The sequence below is a fragment of the Phoenix dactylifera genome, chromosome 1 (genome assembly GCF_051530095.1).
Source record: "Phoenix dactylifera cultivar Ajwa chromosome 1, Ajwa_hap1_PhDact_Kaust_v1.1, whole genome shotgun sequence".
NCBI classification, from domain to species: domain Eukaryota; kingdom Viridiplantae; phylum Streptophyta; class Magnoliopsida; order Arecales; family Arecaceae; genus Phoenix; species Phoenix dactylifera.
Window position 1 is genome coordinate 52,637,076 of NC_143190.1, and position 18,879 is coordinate 52,655,954.

The window sequence follows — 18,879 nt, forward strand, 5'->3', positions numbered from 1 at the left end:
CATCCTCAGGATTCTTGATACGGCTTCATTCAGAAAACCATTATTGATTTGGAGCACTTCACCATATGATGGAATTTATAGCAATTAGAGGATCCTGGTCTTTGGAAATTAGCTAGTATTTTATGCTGCAAATCGCCCACAAAGGTTACATCGGTTGCTGGACACAACCACCCTTAGCAATCTGAAGTGTAATATATTTTTAACTTCTTGTTGGACGCCCAAGGGTAGCGTAGAGGTGGGAATAGAGGGTCTGAATTTAGTCTCACATCGATTAGATAGCGGAGAGGTTTGTTTCTTAAATAGAGGGAGGCTACTCCTTTCTCTTCAGAGGCGTCTTTTGTGGGGCAAAACCATAAGGGTAGCACATGACGCGCCCAAGGGGTTAGTACCTACGCGAACCCCCAAGGGTAGCATACGACGCGCCCAAAGTGGACAATATCTCTGAGAAGAAGCAGTCGCCTCCGTTGTCTGAGACTGATGGAGACGAGGTCGGAGGGCAGCAAATCCCCCCTTAGCGCTGGACGCGCGGGCCGGGCGGGCCGGAAGCCGACCTCTCTTGACCTCATCAATGGTGAGGTCCGAGGGAGGAAAATCCCCTCTAGCGCTGGACGTGCGGGCCGGGCGGGCCGGAAGCCGACCTCTCTTGACCTCATCAATGGTGAGGTCCGAGGGAGGAAATTCCCCCCTAGCGCTGGATGTGCGGGCCAAAGCCAAAGTACCATATTGTTAGGGCTGGACAATTCTTTTCAAACAATAAGCACTATTAGCTACCATATAGGCAAGGTAGCTAACTTACTAACAGACTTTCTAATTATTATTGTTTTTTTCTAAGTAAAATGATATTGAACTTTTTTCACTAAATGAATTGATCAACAATTATCCAATCATTTATGATTTATATACAGATTTTATGACTTATGTTCAATTTGTTTATAACAATGCTGTACAATCTTTTGAATGGTCTTTGTTTTTGATGTTTATTGTTGTTACCTCTTCCATACTTCTTTTCACTGGGCTAGATATGTATGTTTTTGAACAATTTGCCATCCTTATATTTAAATTTTTCCCCATATTCTTAGATATCCGAATTCTTTCGGAACTTTTTTGTAATTTATTTGCATTTCTTTGTCCAAATTCTAAATGTTTAGCTTTAGCTAAGTTGTTCAACTCTAGCCAATTCAATGCCAATGCTGTACAAATTAGCAAGTCTTCTGCGTTTTAGGTGATTAGAGAGAGAGAGAGAGAGGTTCATTAATTTTCTCACAAAGAACCTGTTGCAGCTGTATTAAACAGTCAAAGGGCATATTCTGCATGCTTGTTGCTGACAAAAATCAAGGCATCGCAGCAAACCAAATTCAACGAATGACCGGTTCACCTGTATTTGCTACAGTCGGAAGTTTTTAAGGGCGTCCCTACCAATTAAATCATCTCAATTACAGCGTGGCTACGTACGTCCAGGGCAGGGCATCTCTACCGATTAAATCGTCTCAATTACAGCGTGGCCTCCGGTTTAACCCAGCCGTCAGCTAAGTTTCAACCCTTCGGACTTGCATGCCCCTTTTTTGGGCACGAATAACTTGGGCGTCTTTAGTTGAAATTTCCTTGTATCTCTTTAGACGAATTGATCAATCACCTCATACATGTGACATCAATCTACGTGGAATGATTCATGCCTATAAATATCATAAGCTTCTATTCAATCACATGCCCGTACATATCATAAGCTATGTTGAATAATTAACTGAACGTTTAGCGCACAATGTTGATTCAAGTTACGAAAGAACAGCACCAAGTGTACTTGGTAGTGGGTCAGGAACAACAGCAGGCCAAGCTGGGCATAACTAGAAGGTACCATGCGGAGTTTCATCTCTTGAATGGCTTAATACTGTCGCAACCGGCCCTGAAAGCCGCACTAACATACCATCATACCAGAGACAAACAGCAAATTCAATATAAAAAACAAGCATGCCCAACAAAAGTCATCCCAAATAACTGATGATCCACAAGTTTAAGAAAGACGATTAATAAAAGTATTTGCTCTCAACATCACACCCAAAATACAATGAGAGCGAACAAAACATATAGATATATCTACCAACTGATCAAGGGAACCCTTTCAACGGGTCGGCTGTTTTCCCAGATCTTGCATCAGACCAAGCTTTGGCAATCGTTCGTTTCATTTCATCATCACCTTCCTCGTACATGTTCTGCAACGCATTGACGTTCTAACTCACCTCAGGCAACTGAATAGAATGAAACAAAGGAAAAGAAATTTTTGACACTGTCCAGAAAAAAAAAATCACCTTCATCAAATCCATAATTCCTGCCATTGGGTCTTTATCTTTGTCCACACCTGGCTTTAGCTGCAAATCATAAAACAATGTATCAACTATCAAATTGTATCCAAGCCTCCATGCGCTCTAGAAGTGTAGCGAATGGTGTTGAAAAAATTCTAATCTACCAAAGAAAAAAAATCAGAAAAAGGTAAAGGACATGACAGCAAAACACTTATTTAGCAAAATTCAGGCTAAAAGAATCCATGGTAGGCATTAAAACCACTAAATCTCTGGAGAGAGGTTGAATACCAAGAATCCTATAGTATCGACTATTCTACCATCCGAAACTCCACTGCTTGATTTGTGAAGTTCTGCAATGTACCATTGCCACTCCCATTCTTAATAAATATATCTTAGAAACAATGGAACTGCACATCCCAGAATTTGAGTGCATTACAGAATCACATAAACGATAAGAATTTAAATTGAACTGGAAGGCCATGGCCATCCATAATAGCTCTCTCAGAGTAGCTCTCACATGTCACATGCATCCTAATAAAAAGGCATCGCAGTGCACGGGGCTCCCGTCCTGCAGGGTCTGGGAAGGTGTTAGATATAGACAGCCTTATCCAGAAATTGTTTTCGTATTTCGAACTCATGACATCCAAGTCATACAACCTTACCATTGCGCTAACCCACCCTCATATGCATCCCAATAGATTCTTATGTTTCTTAAATAAAAGAAAAGATAAAAGAAAGATCAACCAAATTACGTCCAACACCTCGTGGATGATAGAGAAAGAGTGTAGTAAGTGATGGATGATCCATGGTTGGACATTTCATCTGGGTTAATAACTGTAAACCAGTAACCCCTTCATGCTAAAGCTTATTTGTCAACAAAACGTGGCCCAATTTATTAAAAATAGATGAGAGGAAAAACGAAAAGCTGTTGATTACCTTGTCGTCTTTGAAGTGCAGGTCTAACCAGTTTCCTTTTGAAGCTTTGGACAGTGTAACAACAACCTTTGTCGGCTTGACCACCACTTTACATTTCTCGGGAACTATTTCTTTGTTTAATTTTGGTATAGAGAATCGGTAATTTTTCCCTTGGACGTCATGAAACTTGATGTCCACCAACATACGCTTAAAAACAGTCTCCATCCTCTCTTCTTGTACACCTTCAAGAAATACATAGAGCTGAAGCACAGAAGACAAGTTTGCAGGATTGAATTAGTTTCAGCAAGACAAAAAAATATCCAAAACAAAACAGGCAGTGATCAAGCATCCGAGAGTTCAAAAGGGAAAAGAGGAGGAAAAAAAAGGACTAAGCATCAAATTTGCCAGTCGGGTTTGCACAGTTAAAAAAGGGTAATTCTACATATTTCTTAATTAAAAATCATGTTCAATCTCATCTATTGGAAGGAAAAGATGGGAAAAACCTGATAATAAATAATAAAAAGTGCTTGCTTGGGTGCACATATCATGCATGCATCCATAGAAGGACATTTATATGTCATGCATAAACTGCACCTTTACCGGTAATACTACCATGACTACAGCAGCCACATGACTACAGACAAGATGCAACAGCTTCTTTCAAGTAATTATGTCACAACACCAAATAACCTCCATATATCAGTAGTTCTACATAGAATGCCTTTAAAAAATGTAACATTAACCAGAAAACCTCATGGGTTATTAAGAAAATGGAAGATAACATGTCAAATCCCCTTCAAAATTTATTTCAAAAAAGCCATAATGACAATCAAAACCAATCTAACCTAGATTATATTCAGCTTTCTGGATCCTACATTTACTTCTTATCAAGGATGGCATTTCTGGTCATTGCATTTCTATTTTCAGATTCTTCATCGCAAATGCAAGCCATGTAATTTAAGTTTTCTCCATTAAGTAGGCCCCCATCTTCTTAATCAAGCAATCTTTGAGTGTTTTACCACACAAACCCGTACCTGTCTAGATTTCAAACACAGTCAACTTATCTATCCAACACTCGCTTATGTTCTTGGAGCATTTGCCAACAGTTTGATGAACAAAACATTGCTTTCTTTTTTTTATTTAGAAATAAATTGATTGTGACAGAAACAAGAATGTTAAAATGGATATCTGTTAAAGCTATAAAGGATGGATTAAAGAATGAATATATTAGAGATGTGGGAATTGCATAAATTAAATAAAGTGATGAAATTGATTAAGATAGTATAGATATGTGCAACGAAGTTCTAAGACTTTTTTAAGGAAAGGTACTTTAGTTTGTGTTCAAGATTGTAAGAAAAGAAGAGGAAGACCTGTATAAACATGGATGGAGATTGTGAGGAAGTATATGGAGAAACTTGAAATAACATTAGAGATGGCCCCTGACAAAAATACTTGATGAATGAGGATAAAGGCTAGATGATTGTGGCTGTGATTGTTATTTAGAAATTTCAATGAATCATATGGCATTTGCCACGCCAAACATACCTCCTACTTAATCCACCTTTCTCTAAATCTATGTGAATTCTTTATTTATACCTCCTACTTAATCGAGCTTTCTCTAAATCTATGTGAATTCTTTATTTATATTTGTTAATAATATGAAGATCCAAAATCATGAAAGATTACAAGTAGATATTCTTGGAGACAAAACTCTAGGGACTCATTGGATCCACTAAAATTGCAAGTTGATTATTTTAGACCTTTAAAATCTAATCTTTTTTTATCCAAGATGTTAATTTACCTCCAGCCATTCAATTGTCATCAATAAATGTTACATCATGCACATAGACCATTTCCATAAACAATTATGTATTATCTCAGAAATCAGTTAGACGTTTATAATATTTATCTTTTACCCATGATTCTAACTTGATTTTTGACCCTTCCGATTTATCAACAAAAAACTATATCATCCTCAAATAACATGGAAATGAATAATTATACATTACGTATCATTCACTATATGATCTATATGGTAACAAATCCCTAGTACAGAAGACAATCAAACCCTTCTGAATACTTCCATGTCATAAATTTTCATGAAATCTTGTTCTTTCCTCGTGCTTTATCAATACGTCTTCTTGTTAGTGTCCACACAAATCCCCTCCACCCCTCCAAAAAAAAAAAAAAAAACAAACACAAAAAAAGGTGTTGCAGATGATCAAACATTGTGAAAACTGAAAACAGCTTTTAACCTTTTACTAATGAATCATAATTAGTTGTACCCTGCGAGCTTTCCCTGATGTACTTGTACCTAGCTTTATCCTCTATGAAGTTTCAATTCAGCAATTCATATAATGAATTAAAACAACAGAATACATTGATAACATGCCATCTTTATAAACAAACACAAACTAAGTTCCATGAGAAATTTAGGTTACAAGAGTCGATTAATGTTCTAATATTTCCTTTGATCAAAGGATAATGCTGTCCCAGAAAAAAAAAAAAAACCGAACCATTTTCCCACGCATAAAATTGGGCTCAATAAGTTTTTTACCTGACCCATTGACATATGCAACCATTAATGACTAACCTGCAAGTATTTTCTTGATATTTTGTGTTTTTCTGACATTTTGTTTGAGTTCATCTCCATTGTTAATGATATAACAAATTACAATTGCCATTCACAAAAATCTTCGGTTTTCTGTTCTTCCTATGCTTTGACACATAATGAAGCACCTATGCTTATCTACACATCCTCACATTTTTCTTAACATACCTCAACTTTCATCTTTATATCTCTGTGTATTTTTTTAAGAAAAACTTTTATGGCCCGCCTCCTAAATTTTACTTTTTACAGTATGCCATCATACGTAACTGAGAGCAGATTTAGTATATAAACCATCCCAGAGGAAACCAGAGGATACTCTAGATTTCCTCTCAAACTTCATATCCAGTTAAATAGACAACTCCCTGTTGGGAAACGGAAGAATAAGAATCCAATGGGCCCTTTTTATTTTAAAAAAAAGAATCTGGTATGAATCTGGTATCACATTCTTTTGTTGCTATACAGTATGTCTCCTGTCCACATGAGTTATGGAAACTTAATCATGTTGTATTAACTTTTGCATGCATCACACATGCCAAAAAGTTATTTACTGCAACTCCTAAATTTATCTAAGAACTCATTCCCATCTATTTCCTATGTCTATCCACACTCATCTTAACCTTCTCATATCTGTATGTTCATATGATGTTCCTGAAGCCCCCATTTAGTTCAGTATTACAGTCCACATAACATAGCTAAATTTACTTTTGCTGGTAATAATTTCAGTTAAGTGTCCCAAGCATAAAAAGACTATTTAAAAAAAAAAATCATAAGCATCCCGTAACTCTGTCTCATCTCACTTTAATTCTAGTGGAAATGCTATAAAAAAAACTCTACATCTTACTATTTCACATTAGAAGCAAGCATGTGGCGATTATGATCAAACTCAAATCTCAACCTAAATGCATGATTACTTAAAAATGTACTATCCAAATAGTGATTTTAAATCATTTCTTACTCTTTTTCCTTTTTTTTAAGTAAAAAAAGGATGCACCTTGATCTTGTCATTGTCTTGATCCCAGCTAAACGATCCGAGCGTAACATAATTCAACGCGCTCGCTGCAGCGGGAGCCTTTTCGGCAGATACCGCAGGCTGTGCTGCTGCTGCTGCAGCAGCAACTGCTGCAGTAACCTTCGACAACTGCGAATACAACAAACAATAAATAGATAATAATTCATAGCAAGGAACACTGAGCCCCACGATTCAATACAGCATGAATCAATCAATCCAGACAACTTCAGGAACATCGATCCAACAACTGTCAATGAACCGACCTAACTTGTCCAAGAAAAATAAAATTCAAATCGGTAGCGTTCAAAGAAGTGGATTCTTGCGTTGAAAACCCGCTAAAACTCGGATAGAAAGCGAGCAAGGAGAGAGCGGTTCGAAGAGGGATGAACTAGTATCAAACCCTAGGCAACCGAGAGAAACAGAAGGTGCGGAGGAATACCTTGGTGTCGAGGTTACGGATCTCGGAGGAGAGGATGGAGAGGACGCGGGGCCTCTTGGCGATGGACTCGAGATGGCGAAGCTCCTCCAGGTCCAGCCTCAACTGCTGCTCTTCCGCCATCGCTCTCCTTCTTCTTCTTCTTCTTCTTCTCCTCCTCCTCACGACGTTACCCCTCTCGGTGGAAGTATGGAAGGCTACTAGGAGGATTTATTTAGGGTTTCGTTTGTTTGGAGAAAGAGAGGGAAGGTTCCAGACCAGAGGACGAGAGAGAGAGAGAGAGAGAGAGAGCCGTCCCAAAGTGATAGGAATGTTCCAGAAGCAGCACCGTTTAGTAGGGCCGAATCTAATCTTGGTTTATTTGATCATTGATGATGATCAGATGCCGCGCCGGTTCTTGCTTATACATTGTGACTCCCAAATAAATTGGCTTTCATGGTTCTTGTAGATCAAGTTTTAATGCAACAACCAGTATGGATCGGTCTATCCGCATTCCTATCTATGCGGACAGCTGGATAAAAAAAAAGATAATTAAATTTTATAACAATTAAAATAAAAAACTTATATCAACTTAATATGATTAGTTTTTTATTTTCAAATATTTTAAATATTGTATATGATTAAATAGAATTACAAGCAAAACTATATATTTTTATATGGATTGAATAATTATATGTTCTTTTTTTTTATGGATATAAATATGGATGTAGATACGAGGCAGACGCTTAAATTTCTATCCATATGTGAATGAATCTGGATGCAAAAATGAATCTAGAAGTATATTATTCAATTAACTTCTATCCCTAGCAACCATATTTTTTTTTATCAAAAATGAGAGAATGAGAAGAGGAAGAGGACCCATCCGTATCATAATTATTCAGGCTCAGATATTTGAAATGTGATTCTATATTCGAATCCAGAATGTCTAGTTGCTAGAACAAAAAGCATGATCATTGGAATAAAACCTAACTTACTCGGTCTAAATTTGTCCTAATTAATTGTACAATCAATTCAAATTTTGATTTACCAACACATGCTATTTGCGTGTGTGGAGACTCAAAGTCCTCCATGCCGAAGCCCTGGGAATGTAGTTGAAAGAATAATTTCTTTTTGATACTAGAAGAGGCGATCTAATTAGAAGGATTATAGCCTGGGATGATCTAAGCATTTTGCTGAAAAGCCATCTTGTTTGAGGGAGGTACAATATACGAACAAAAAATGCTTCGGTAACTCAAAAAATCTTTTACTAATGGTCAGCATCCACTCCAATCTAGATTTGAGTACAACTTGATGCAAACCCCCGTTATTTGGAATTCATGTAACCTCTGTTTCACAGAATAGTCTACCAGCCAGGAACTATACGAGTCTAAACCATTTTCTTATTTAGCCAAGGTGGAAAGCTTTACGAAATAACAAATTCTTCAAATAGTGCAAAAAGTCAGAACTTATCAATAAGCTTGCTCAAACTTCATGTACCTAATTAAGAAATATCATACTATTTGATCTCATGGACATTTGCAAATATAACTTTGGGTGCAATTTTATGAGAGGCAACAACAATGATTCTAAAAAAGAAATTGTGTGTGAGAGAGAGATTTGAACAAGCTTTGAGTCTACTATTTGGACCCAAATCCAACTCATCATTTAGTGGTTCCTTGTTAAGCCAAGTTAGTCTTTGTGTTAATTCCTGTTCCGTGCAAGATATCCTACTTGAATCTATTCATTCATAATTAGGTTGGCTCCTATATGGCAACATCGATACCTATCTTGTTTGGACCCATGCCCGCTCATGGTCTTAGTACGAGCCGGGCTAAAGTAAAGTGGATTAAGGTGTCAAATCTGGGCTTACTCACTCCACTTATACACCAATTGGGTGGACCGAGCTCCAGGTTTAGGCCCGAACTTAACTGCCTATGGCCCGGCCCCGGATATAATCTGTTTCCATGGCCCGGCCCTAGACTTCCATATGGAAGCTGACAAGTGGCCACAAACCCAGGGGCCGCCGTCCCCGCACATTGTCTCGCAGCCTCCTGTTTCCACCCCCTGGTCTAAAGCCCATATCCTCTGCTGGCTTCCAAGCCTCAAAACCTTTAACTCTCTACTCCTCTCGACTCCTCTCTACTTACCACCCCTTGGCTGTAGACCGTAGACTTTAGACAACCCCTCTATCGGGACTCCACGCACGATAGATGTCATCAAATTTGGGCCCGTTCACTTGGGGATGGTGCACTTATCCTCACCAAGGGTGCCCTGAGCTTCGAATCTATGGGCTATTTAAGACCACCCACTTATAGCGACGTCTACAGAGGTGATAAAAAGCAGAAAGAATAGAATAAAAAAACCGAGGAAACGGAGAGTTGGACGATGGAGTTGAGGGCGGGAGGGATGGATGGATGGCTGGGGAAGTTGGGGAGGCACGTTTATGCGTTTCTTTGCTTAGGGGTCGTGCTCGTCGCTGCTACCTTCGTCCATTACGCTTTTCCTGGTATTAGTAATAGACAAGAATAGTTGGTTCGATTAATAATGATGGCTTTGCCTTTTCTTTTCCTCTTCTTTCTTCCTTCCATATCCACTAAAACTTTTTCCTTGTGAATATGGTTGAAGGGAAGAGGAGGATACTGAACTCTTTTTTTTTTTTTGCGTGTGTGGATGATGCAGAGCAGCCGACGGGTGACGCGAGGGAGAGGTCCAGGAGAAGGGTGGCAGCCGTGCAGGCCGCTGATTTCTGATCCTTTTCTTTCTTTCCATTTTGCCGAGTGTTGTAACAATCTTCTATCTATAAGCAAATACTGGTAGAGAGAGAGAATTGCTAGATCCCAATCTCCATATTTTTTTTACTTCTATTGAGCAGTAACGATATCCAATTTAACGTATCTATTACCTTTAAGAACATGCAATTAATAGGTTCGGCTCGAAGTATTTGTTATAAGACGTGTGCTTCCGTAGTTTTACTCATGCGGATATGTGAGCAGTGAGCTGAGCCTCTGCAACCCCTGATAACTTCTTCCGGCTAAAGCTCACTCGCGAAAGCACCCGTTGAGGTGCCAGAATTGCTTTGTACCAAGCTTCACACGCTAATTTAGACTTCAACGGGAGGTCGCACCACCATCTCTTTATCTTATTATATGGCATTTGCTGGGAGTAACAAACCAAGCCTAGACTATAATGAGTTCTGGATTGTTTTCTATTTCTCTAAGCCTAACCCTAAGCGCTTGGTGCTCAAAACTTCTTGTCTTCTATTTCTGGGTAGTAGAACTAAGCTAATCAAACAGGTATTACTATATCATCTCATGGGGAATTTTATCTCTATCTCATATTTCCTCAATGCGCTACAATCATTTTTATGCATATGCTCGACCGAGTCAAGAGTGGACTATTGGTTACCAACTTCTGGCCAACTTGGGCCCCATTCTCTTAGCCCATTCAATCCAAGGCAATGATGAATGGGCTTAGCTCGTCTGAAGTTTGGAATGGACGCAGAAGGCTTTTGTCTCGTCGGCCCAGTGGGCAGAACTATAGACTATAATAGAACCAGAAACTAGAAAGTAGGAGAGACCAAGTTCCTTCTATAAAATTCATTCAAGAATCAACTCTACTTCCTGATGTTAGAGTAACGGCTTTTGTAACATGATAAAAATCATTAACCGTTTCCCCTATTACATGGCTATTGTACTGTTTGTTGCTAAGGTCAGTCACCGCTCGAGATGCACTGAGGTCAGCCGAAATTGAGGAGAAAGGCATAGTAGTCACGCCATTAGCTCGACACCACTATGATGAAATCAATCCGCAAAAGACTTTTGTCTCGTCGGCCCAGTGGGCAGAACTATAGACTATGGTAGAACCAGAAACTAGAAAGTAGGAGAGACCAAGTTCCTTCTGTAAAATTCATTCAAGAATCAACTCTACTCCCTAATGTTAGAGTAACGGCTTTTGTAACATGATAAAAATCATTACCCGTTTCCCCTATTACATGGCTATTATACTGTTTGTTGCTAAGGTCAGTCACCGCTCGAGATGCACTGAGGTCAGCCGAAATTGAGGAGAAAGGTAGAGTAGTCACACCATTAGCTCGACACCACTATGATGAAATCAATCCGCAAAAAAGTCCACTTGCCAAACGATTTCCGACGAAGGATCTTCCGATGCTTAAGTTAGTGGAGATCTAGAGCAATAGCAGAAAAGAGAGATAATGAGAATGGAAGAGTGCTGGTGAGAGAGTGTGTGCTTACTTGAGGGTCTTCCGGTTATACGGACGAACTAGGTCGACCATTGTCATGACCCTAGGTGCAGCTTCTCTATGGCCAATCCAACCATAATAAGACATCGATCAGTACCGAAGTCATCTATCTTGGCCAAATCCTCCGGTCTAGCCTTTCTAGATTAGCCCACGGCCCATAGGCTGCTATTTGACTTGCACGACAAGGAAGCTTTTGAACCAGATATTCTAAATTATGTAGCAATTCCATTAGCTAAACTAGTTTAGATCGGCAACACATCCAAGCTAACTCCATCTCCCAAAGCCCTCAAAGCCAACTCCAGATACCAAAACAACTTGGCTGGTTGGTTGCGCCCTTACCAACAGTAACAGAAGCAGTACAACATAAGAAGCAGTTTACCAAAACAAAATAATAATAAGCAAAGGAGAAAAAGAAGAAGATTGTTCCAAAGGGTTGATGGACACCTCCACAATTCTTCTTCTACTGCCCCTCTACTTCTGCTGCCCCTTCTTCTTCCAGAGATCTCCGAACATTCGAATTCCGGTCCCCCTCCTCTTCCCTCCCCCAATACCCTCATCATCCATCTCCCCGCCCATCAGCGGCGATCCCCACCCTGCGAATCCCCCGCTGCCGGTACCAAGGTGTTTGTTCATGGAACCGCACCGTTCCGCCACCCTTCTTTCCCCCATCATCTCCACTCCCGGCCCCTCCCCGGCCGCCAGCACCGCAGCTGCCGCCTCGGCTGCCTTGCGCCACTGCTCCGTCTGAACCCTCAGCCGCTTCATCTCCGCCTCCAGCGTCGTCCTCGCCCCCTCCGCCGCCTCCAGCTTCTCCTGCAGCCTCTCCGCCTTTGCCCGGCTCTCCCTCAGCTCCTCCTCCGCTGAGCCCAGCTTCACACCCAGCTCCTCTTCTTTAGCTCTCGCGGCGGCCATGACACTCTCCGACACCTCCGCTGCTTTCTTCTTCAGGCTCTCATTCTCTGCAGACAAATTTTCCAGTTCCTTCTCCTTCTCCAATAGCTTGGCTTTGAGTTCCACTACCTCTAAGCTCTCGGCGATCTCGATAGGCGGCCTGCTGTCCTCTTCCGCTTCCTTTTTCTCTGTTGCAGGCATCTCGATCTCGCCATCTTTCTCCATCATTGCCTTCGTCTCTTCCTCTTCCTTCTCCTCCACTGCTTCCCCGTCATCATTCCCAACCTCGTTTTCTTTGCGGATCGGCTCAGTTGGGACCGGAGCTGGCGAGACTGCCACTTCAAACACATCAGTAGCAGGGGAGTTGACGCTCTCCTCCTCAGATCTGGAATCCGGCAATTCCTTCTCCACCGTCTGCTCGCTCTTCTCCTGCGAATCCAGGCCTCGAGTACCAGTCTCGGTCTCTTCTTTTAAGGACAGAGGCGGCGGCTTCTCTTCTTCTGAGCTTTGGGGGGAGGTGGCGGCGGCGGCTGGGACTCGCTTCTTCGCTTCCTCGAGTGCTACCTGGGCTTCCTTCTTGGCGACCTCGGTGGAGGCCAGCTGCTCCCTTAACTTCTTAAGCTCCTCTTGGGCTCGGGTGAGCTTCGTCTCCAAGTCCGCCACCCTGGTGCCCCTCTTCTTCTGCATATTACGAGCAAGCTAAGCTCAGACAAGTTACGGAGAGCAGAGAGCAAGCAGTGATGGAAGGGTAGGGAGGCCATACCTCGTGGAGGGGGCTGCGAGGCGAGCGCCGGTCCTCCAGCTTCGGACTTCGGTCCACCATGTGGCGGTGAATGCCATTGGCCTCAGAGCAGGCAGTGGTCTTCAGATGAAGCGGCGCCCGTGGCGACTGCCGCTGCGGCATCTCCGACCCTCTGCTCCAAACAAATCATAATCCAAACCCATTACATCATTCTAAGATTATTCTCTTATGTTCTACAACAATGAATCCAATCTTTACCTCGACCTCGGCATTGCTTGACCTAGAGCTTCAACAAGCTTGGAAGAACTCTCCTCCCTTCACAGCTGATGAAAGGAAAGGGAGGAGGAACAAAAAGGTGAAGTATTAGACACCACGCGAGTCACAGACACGCATTTCAAAGAAGAATTCAAAATTCAAACCCAAGGGCAGAGCTCAATATATGGCAAGTCGCAAAGAAAGATGAATAGCTTTTAGTCCCTGGCGATCAATGATAATTATAATGACCACACCGACCGGAGGGTCCAGTGAACGTTGGGGGAGGAAATATTTAACTCCTGGGTTGGGGTTGGAAGGCCACCACCCACATGGCTCCTTCTTTGTATTAAAAGCTGGATACTTGGTTCAGTACTTCTGGCCATATGTGGACCAGACAATCGATATTTCTACTTGTTTACTCGCACGGGTAACGTTTCAAAACCCAAAAAAACAAAAATGTTTTGAGAAATTGGAACGGCAACTACAAACAAGCAAAAAACTCTCAGGTATAGTTCCAAGTATCAAACGCAGAGAAGGAAATCAGGGTCTCGTCATTATTATCTGGCCTGAACTCACAAGGTGGAGACAACTTTGAATTCGATTACCTTACCCCTCCATTATTTTGTTTCTATTTCTAGTTCAAGTTAACCAAGAGATGGAAATCAGGGTCTAGTCATTAGTATATGGCCTGAACTCACAAGGTGGAGATCACAACTTTGAATTTGATTACTCCTCCATTATTTTGTTTCTATTTCTAATCAAAGTTAAGTGTGGAATAATTATCAGGGTCTAGGGGTGAAACTGGATCTGATAATATCCATCCGGATCAATTTTTGTATCCGAATTTATCTGAATATAGATATTCATATTCATATTCATCAAAGAAAAATGGATATGAATGAATAGACAACTATCCGATTTATATCGGAATATCCAATTCTATTTATAATCTTATTTAATTTTATGTGACACTCACGAACTTTAAAAAAAAATAAATAATCACATCAACATTCTATTAACTTAATTTATTATCTACTTAGTAATATTTTGATTCTATGGTCATATAGTTTAATTATCCAATTTATATCTATATTTTCAGCATTTGATTTGTATCTGTATTTATTTAAAACAAATATGTATATAAATTTTTGCATACGACTAAGATTTATGTTTGTCAAATAAAATAAATATAGATATGGATATGCTAACATCCCATCCATATCCTATGTGATATCAGCTATAATAGCCTGAGGTATTTAATATTAGAAGGGGTTTTTAGTCAATTAGCGAAAGGGAATTTCCACCGCAATTACCAAGCGGAACATGCGCTGCTACCGCATTCTAAAAAGCCGCATTCTCAAAAGCCTAGCAAGGCACAGTGATTAGCAAAGGGACCTATAAAAATATTCATCCCTTGTGCATCTAATTCTAGGCAATGGGAGCAAAGTGACAAAGACTAGATCTGTGGATTTCACTAATATTACAGGCTTTATTTCTGCCTTTTGCTCTGTTTACACCGAGCACAGACAATACCGAAGGCTTTAGGGATGGCTACAATAATTCCCAAGGCTAAAGGACACATTAAATATTCCTAACCATGTCACCTTATAAGTGTTAAGTCACTGTCGCCTGGTGGACAGGACATTGTAATGGATGGAAAGAAACAAAATTAGTGGGTGGAAACATGCCCCCTAACGGATATTTTGTGTCCCATTTTCACATTTGTAGAATACTGCTCCTGTCAGCATGTTACCAAAAAAAAAAAACAAACTCCATCGGTAATGACAAAGTTTATAAAAAATTTATGCAAATATGAATCTAACTTGGAAAACAAATTGGAGATGACAAAAGAAAAAAAAAATCTCTCATAAAAGATTAAAAAAAGGGACATAGGAACTAGAAATCTAACCTCAAGATAGATTTAACAAACCATGAACCTCAAGTTCTTGAGCCTCTTCTGTCCACCAGGAGATCTTCAACCTAAATGTGGTATTGGGGTGGGTGTGGGGGTGTGGGAAGAGACAGAGGGGGGGAGGGTTGGGACAAGAAAAAGGGGAGAGGAAAAGCTTAGGGAGAAGATAAAGGATAGGTATTTATATGAGTGGAGAGGACCGGGGATTTAAAACGTAAAAAATTCCAGAGGTAACGCGGTCTGCTGTTCTGAACACAGAAGCCAATGTCATGATAATCATAGCCGTTAAAAAATTCAGATCAAATTGATTGATGGCTATGATTATGGAGAGTAGTGAATCATGGCTCGTGTTTTCTCGCATGCAGTTTATTATTTTTTTTGAATGAAAGTGGGTTAGAACGTGACTTTGAATCCGAGCAAAGAGGACAAATTGAATGGATCCATGGGGGTCGCTCCTTTTCAATATTTCTTCTTTGTTTTCATGGAAAGGCCAACCAGTTTTATTCGCACCTCCACCAGCTTCCTCTCTGCCCTTTCTCGTAGCCTTTCTGGAAAGCGAGAATACGGAGTAAAAAAAAAGTGGCCGTATCTTGCTCGACCACGCGCTCTGCGAAAGTGGTCGTAAAAGCCAAGATGGGATGGCCCCGATGGGCTGCGCCCTGCCGAAGATTAGAGGGAGAAAACCGTCGTTTTCTTTGCCTTTCCGTGACTTCTATTTTGTTAGCATCGCGCGAGGACGGTAGGAGGATCGCGATTCAATTGACGATGGACTGCCGACTGATCCTTCTTTAGCTCACTCCGAAGATTTTGTTAGAAAAAAAAAAATAAAAACTGATGATTTATACTTACGTTTAATAATTTAAAAAATCTAAAAGAATTATTTTTATATAATATTTTGATTCATTACTTAATAAAATGTATCATTAACCATAAATAGGCTTCAAATGCCATATCAGATATATTTTAAAAATATAAAAAAATAAGTATAATTTTTTTTCTACTCAAAAGTAATTTCAACTTTTTACATAAGATAAATGATTGCATTTATATCGTTAATTTAATTGGATGTAATTGCAATAAATAAAAACCTCAAAAAAATTATATTTTAATAAAAAAATACAAGTCCAGACCCTCTTCTTAATAAATGCAAGGGCCCTCGCTAGTTGACGGATGCGTTGGAGATATGCCGAATCATTGGCCATTATGGAACAACTCATAAATGAATTGTATATGTCTATTCTGACATATAGGAATGGTATATAGAAGGTCCATGATTTAAGGGCTCGTTTGGTTTGCAGGAAAAGAAGAAAAAATGTAGTCAATGAAAAAATAATGAGATGCCTCTTATTTGGTTGGAGTTTTCAAAGAAGAGAGATGTAAAAAATTGTATTCTCATAGGAATATGATTTTCACATTTCATGAAAAAGTCATTTCCATGAGAAGAAACATGAAATAGTTACTTTCCCATGAGGTGGAAATCACTCTTTTTTTATTTTTTTCCAAAAAGATCCTTCAGTATTAAAGAAGCATTAAAGACCTAATTTTTATTAAGGGCATAATAGAAATTATACATAACTTTTCCAGAAAAATGGATGGTCAACCAAACATAAGCACTTTAGAAATTTGTCACTTTCCTATGGTCAACCAAATATGCCAAAAGTACTTTCCTAGGTATCATCTTCCTAGGAGGGAATCATATTCCTAGGAGGAAAAATACTTTCCGCGAACCAAATGAGCCCTAAAGCCAGTACTATTCAGCTTTCACCTCTATTCCGTGGGCTTGCTCTTGTAACAGGTTGCAAGATCAAATTCTAAATATTAGTTTAGAAGAAAATATGTGATTTGTATGAACATCTTCAATTCAACCCCAAACTAGAGAGGACTGTGATGTCTTAATACATGCATGTATTAGGAAGAGATTCTCAATTCAGACAAAAAGGCAACATAGTATTATGTTTTCCTTTAACTAAAAAATATGTTCTAACTATGGAACTACTTTTATCAACATCTAAGACAGTGTACAAGGCTATTAGATAAAATTAAGCAGCAATTGCTAGCAATAAAATTATATCATAGTTTTCTAATGATACAGATTTTTGATTATTGGATTGGGAAAATGCTTCCCTCCCTTGTAGTTTTGTGTTGTTAACCTCATCCTAGGTAAGAAGAAGATAGAAATTAGAGATATTCACTTATAACTCTAAGGATATGATTTTTTTCCCCTAAAAAATCTTGTGTAGATCTTTCTTTCAGACTAGAAGGGGCTAATGGCCATCTTTTATTCTCATTTCCACCCCACCCCATGAAGATGACTCCAACTGGAATGGAATGCTCAACATCCTGCTCGAGTAGAAGAGGTGGTACGATCCGAACGAAAAATTGGTAGCTTTCATATATCTTTAATAATATAAAAAATCATATTACATTTCATTAGTTTCACATTCGCATGCATGTACACATCTCTCTCTCTCTCTCTCTCTCTCTCTCTCTCTCTCTCTCTCTCTCTCTGAGTGTAAAGGAGGCATAGATAGCCACCTGGCTTTTATTGAAGATTAGAAATGCACATACTCAAACTTACCAAATTAAAGAAACTAGTGTGTTTGTTGCCACCAACTTTTGCCGTGGCCATTGTACTTGTTTATTTCCAAGAGAGAATCATCAACAGCTGTATGTGAATACCCATTACCAATAATTGTTTGATGCATGGTATCAAGCACATTAAAGCGAGCAAGTCTCACAGAAAATAAACCATGCCATTTTTAACTTTGGAACTAGTTCTAGATAGTTATTGAAGAAGAATATCTGTTGAGTATTTCATTTTCCATCAAAATTTTCTAGAGAGAGAGAGAGAGAGAGAGAGACCCACTCATACTCTATTAGCTATCCGGATTTTTAATGATGCACTGCGTCAAAATTGAACTCATAATATTTGGTTGCTAAGAAGAGGGGCATGACTAGTAGGGCGAGCCCTGGTTTATAATTTTTTATTAAAATTTGGCATGCAAGTGGCTATGTCACAAAATATGAAGGTGTTTTTATTGTTGCAAGAAACTATGGAATATATTTGCTGATTATATAAAATTTGTGTAGAAATAAATTTTGGACATAAAACTATCTTGACTTCTGTTGCTGTAGTGATCTAATTTTTTTAATTTATTTTCTTATAAAGTGATGATACCACCATTAGAGTTCAGATTCTGAACTTTTAAATGGAGCGAAATGCCGCCCAACTAAACTAATAAAAAAAATTACAGTAACACTCCCTCAACTTTGACTCAACTTTGGACGTGCCATATAGACATCTCCACAATTTTAGAAGTTTCAAACTGCCTCTTAAAATTTCGAAATTGTTCCAAAGTGCCTTTTCCGTTCATCTCCATTAACGAAGTGAGGGCACGTGACCATTACGTGATAGCATAAAGTGGTTGTAGGGAAAAAATAACTTTGAGAGAATGTTTGGAAAATCCAATGAGATTGGACTAGATTTTTCATTGGATCATGAATGATACATTCTATTTAAGCAACATCTATATCAACCCAATATCTCTCCAATCCAAATTCTGTGGGACAAAAA

General features: G+C 39.4%; 2 protein-coding genes and 1 long non-coding RNA gene across 6 annotated transcripts; 1 reads left to right on the forward strand and 2 right to left on the reverse strand.

The window, feature by feature from the left end:
• Nucleotides 1-1,926: 1,926 nt before the first annotated feature.
• Nucleotides 1,927-7,585, reverse strand: LOC103722468 (uncharacterized). 2 transcript variants are annotated; one of them, XM_089925454.1, is made up of 5 exons: nt 7,272-7,585; nt 6,815-6,961; nt 3,234-3,473; nt 2,304-2,363; nt 1,927-2,225 (listed from the first exon to the last, which is right to left on the reverse strand). In XM_089925454.1, the coding sequence occupies exons 1-5, from the start codon at nt 7,389-7,391 to the stop codon at nt 2,103-2,105; spliced, it is 690 nt and encodes a 229-aa protein (XP_089781580.1). In that variant the 5' UTR covers nt 7,392-7,585; the 3' UTR covers nt 1,927-2,102. The 2 variants fall into 2 exon arrangements, with proteins under 2 accessions (XP_089781580.1, XP_008811258.1); XM_008813036.6 differs by having other exon boundaries at nt 1,927-2,207; nt 7,272-7,582.
• A 1,581-nt stretch (nt 7,586-9,166) lies between these two features.
• LOC113463771 (uncharacterized) lies at nt 9,167-10,137 on the forward strand. The gene is made up of 2 exons (XR_003388605.4): nt 9,167-9,753; nt 9,927-10,137. It is a non-coding gene; the product is annotated as an uncharacterized LOC113463771 (long non-coding RNA).
• Nucleotides 10,138-11,708: 1,571 nt separating this feature from the next.
• On the reverse strand, nt 11,709-15,427 carry LOC103722471 (interactor of constitutive active ROPs 4). 3 transcript variants are annotated; one of them, XM_008813038.6, is made up of 4 exons: nt 15,303-15,427; nt 13,397-13,461; nt 13,160-13,310; nt 11,709-13,077 (listed from the first exon to the last, which is right to left on the reverse strand). In XM_008813038.6, exons 2-4 carry the CDS (start codon nt 13,408-13,410, stop codon nt 11,977-11,979), a joined length of 1,266 nt encoding a protein of 421 aa, XP_008811260.4. In that variant the 5' UTR covers nt 13,411-13,461; nt 15,303-15,427; the 3' UTR covers nt 11,709-11,976. The 3 variants fall into 3 exon arrangements, with proteins under 3 accessions (XP_008811260.4, XP_038981444.3, XP_038981443.3); XM_039125516.3 differs by lacking the exon at nt 15,303-15,427 and adding an exon at nt 13,558-14,227; XM_039125515.3 differs by lacking the exon at nt 15,303-15,427 and having other exon boundaries at nt 13,397-14,224.
• Between the last annotated feature and the right edge of the window lie 3,452 nt (nt 15,428-18,879).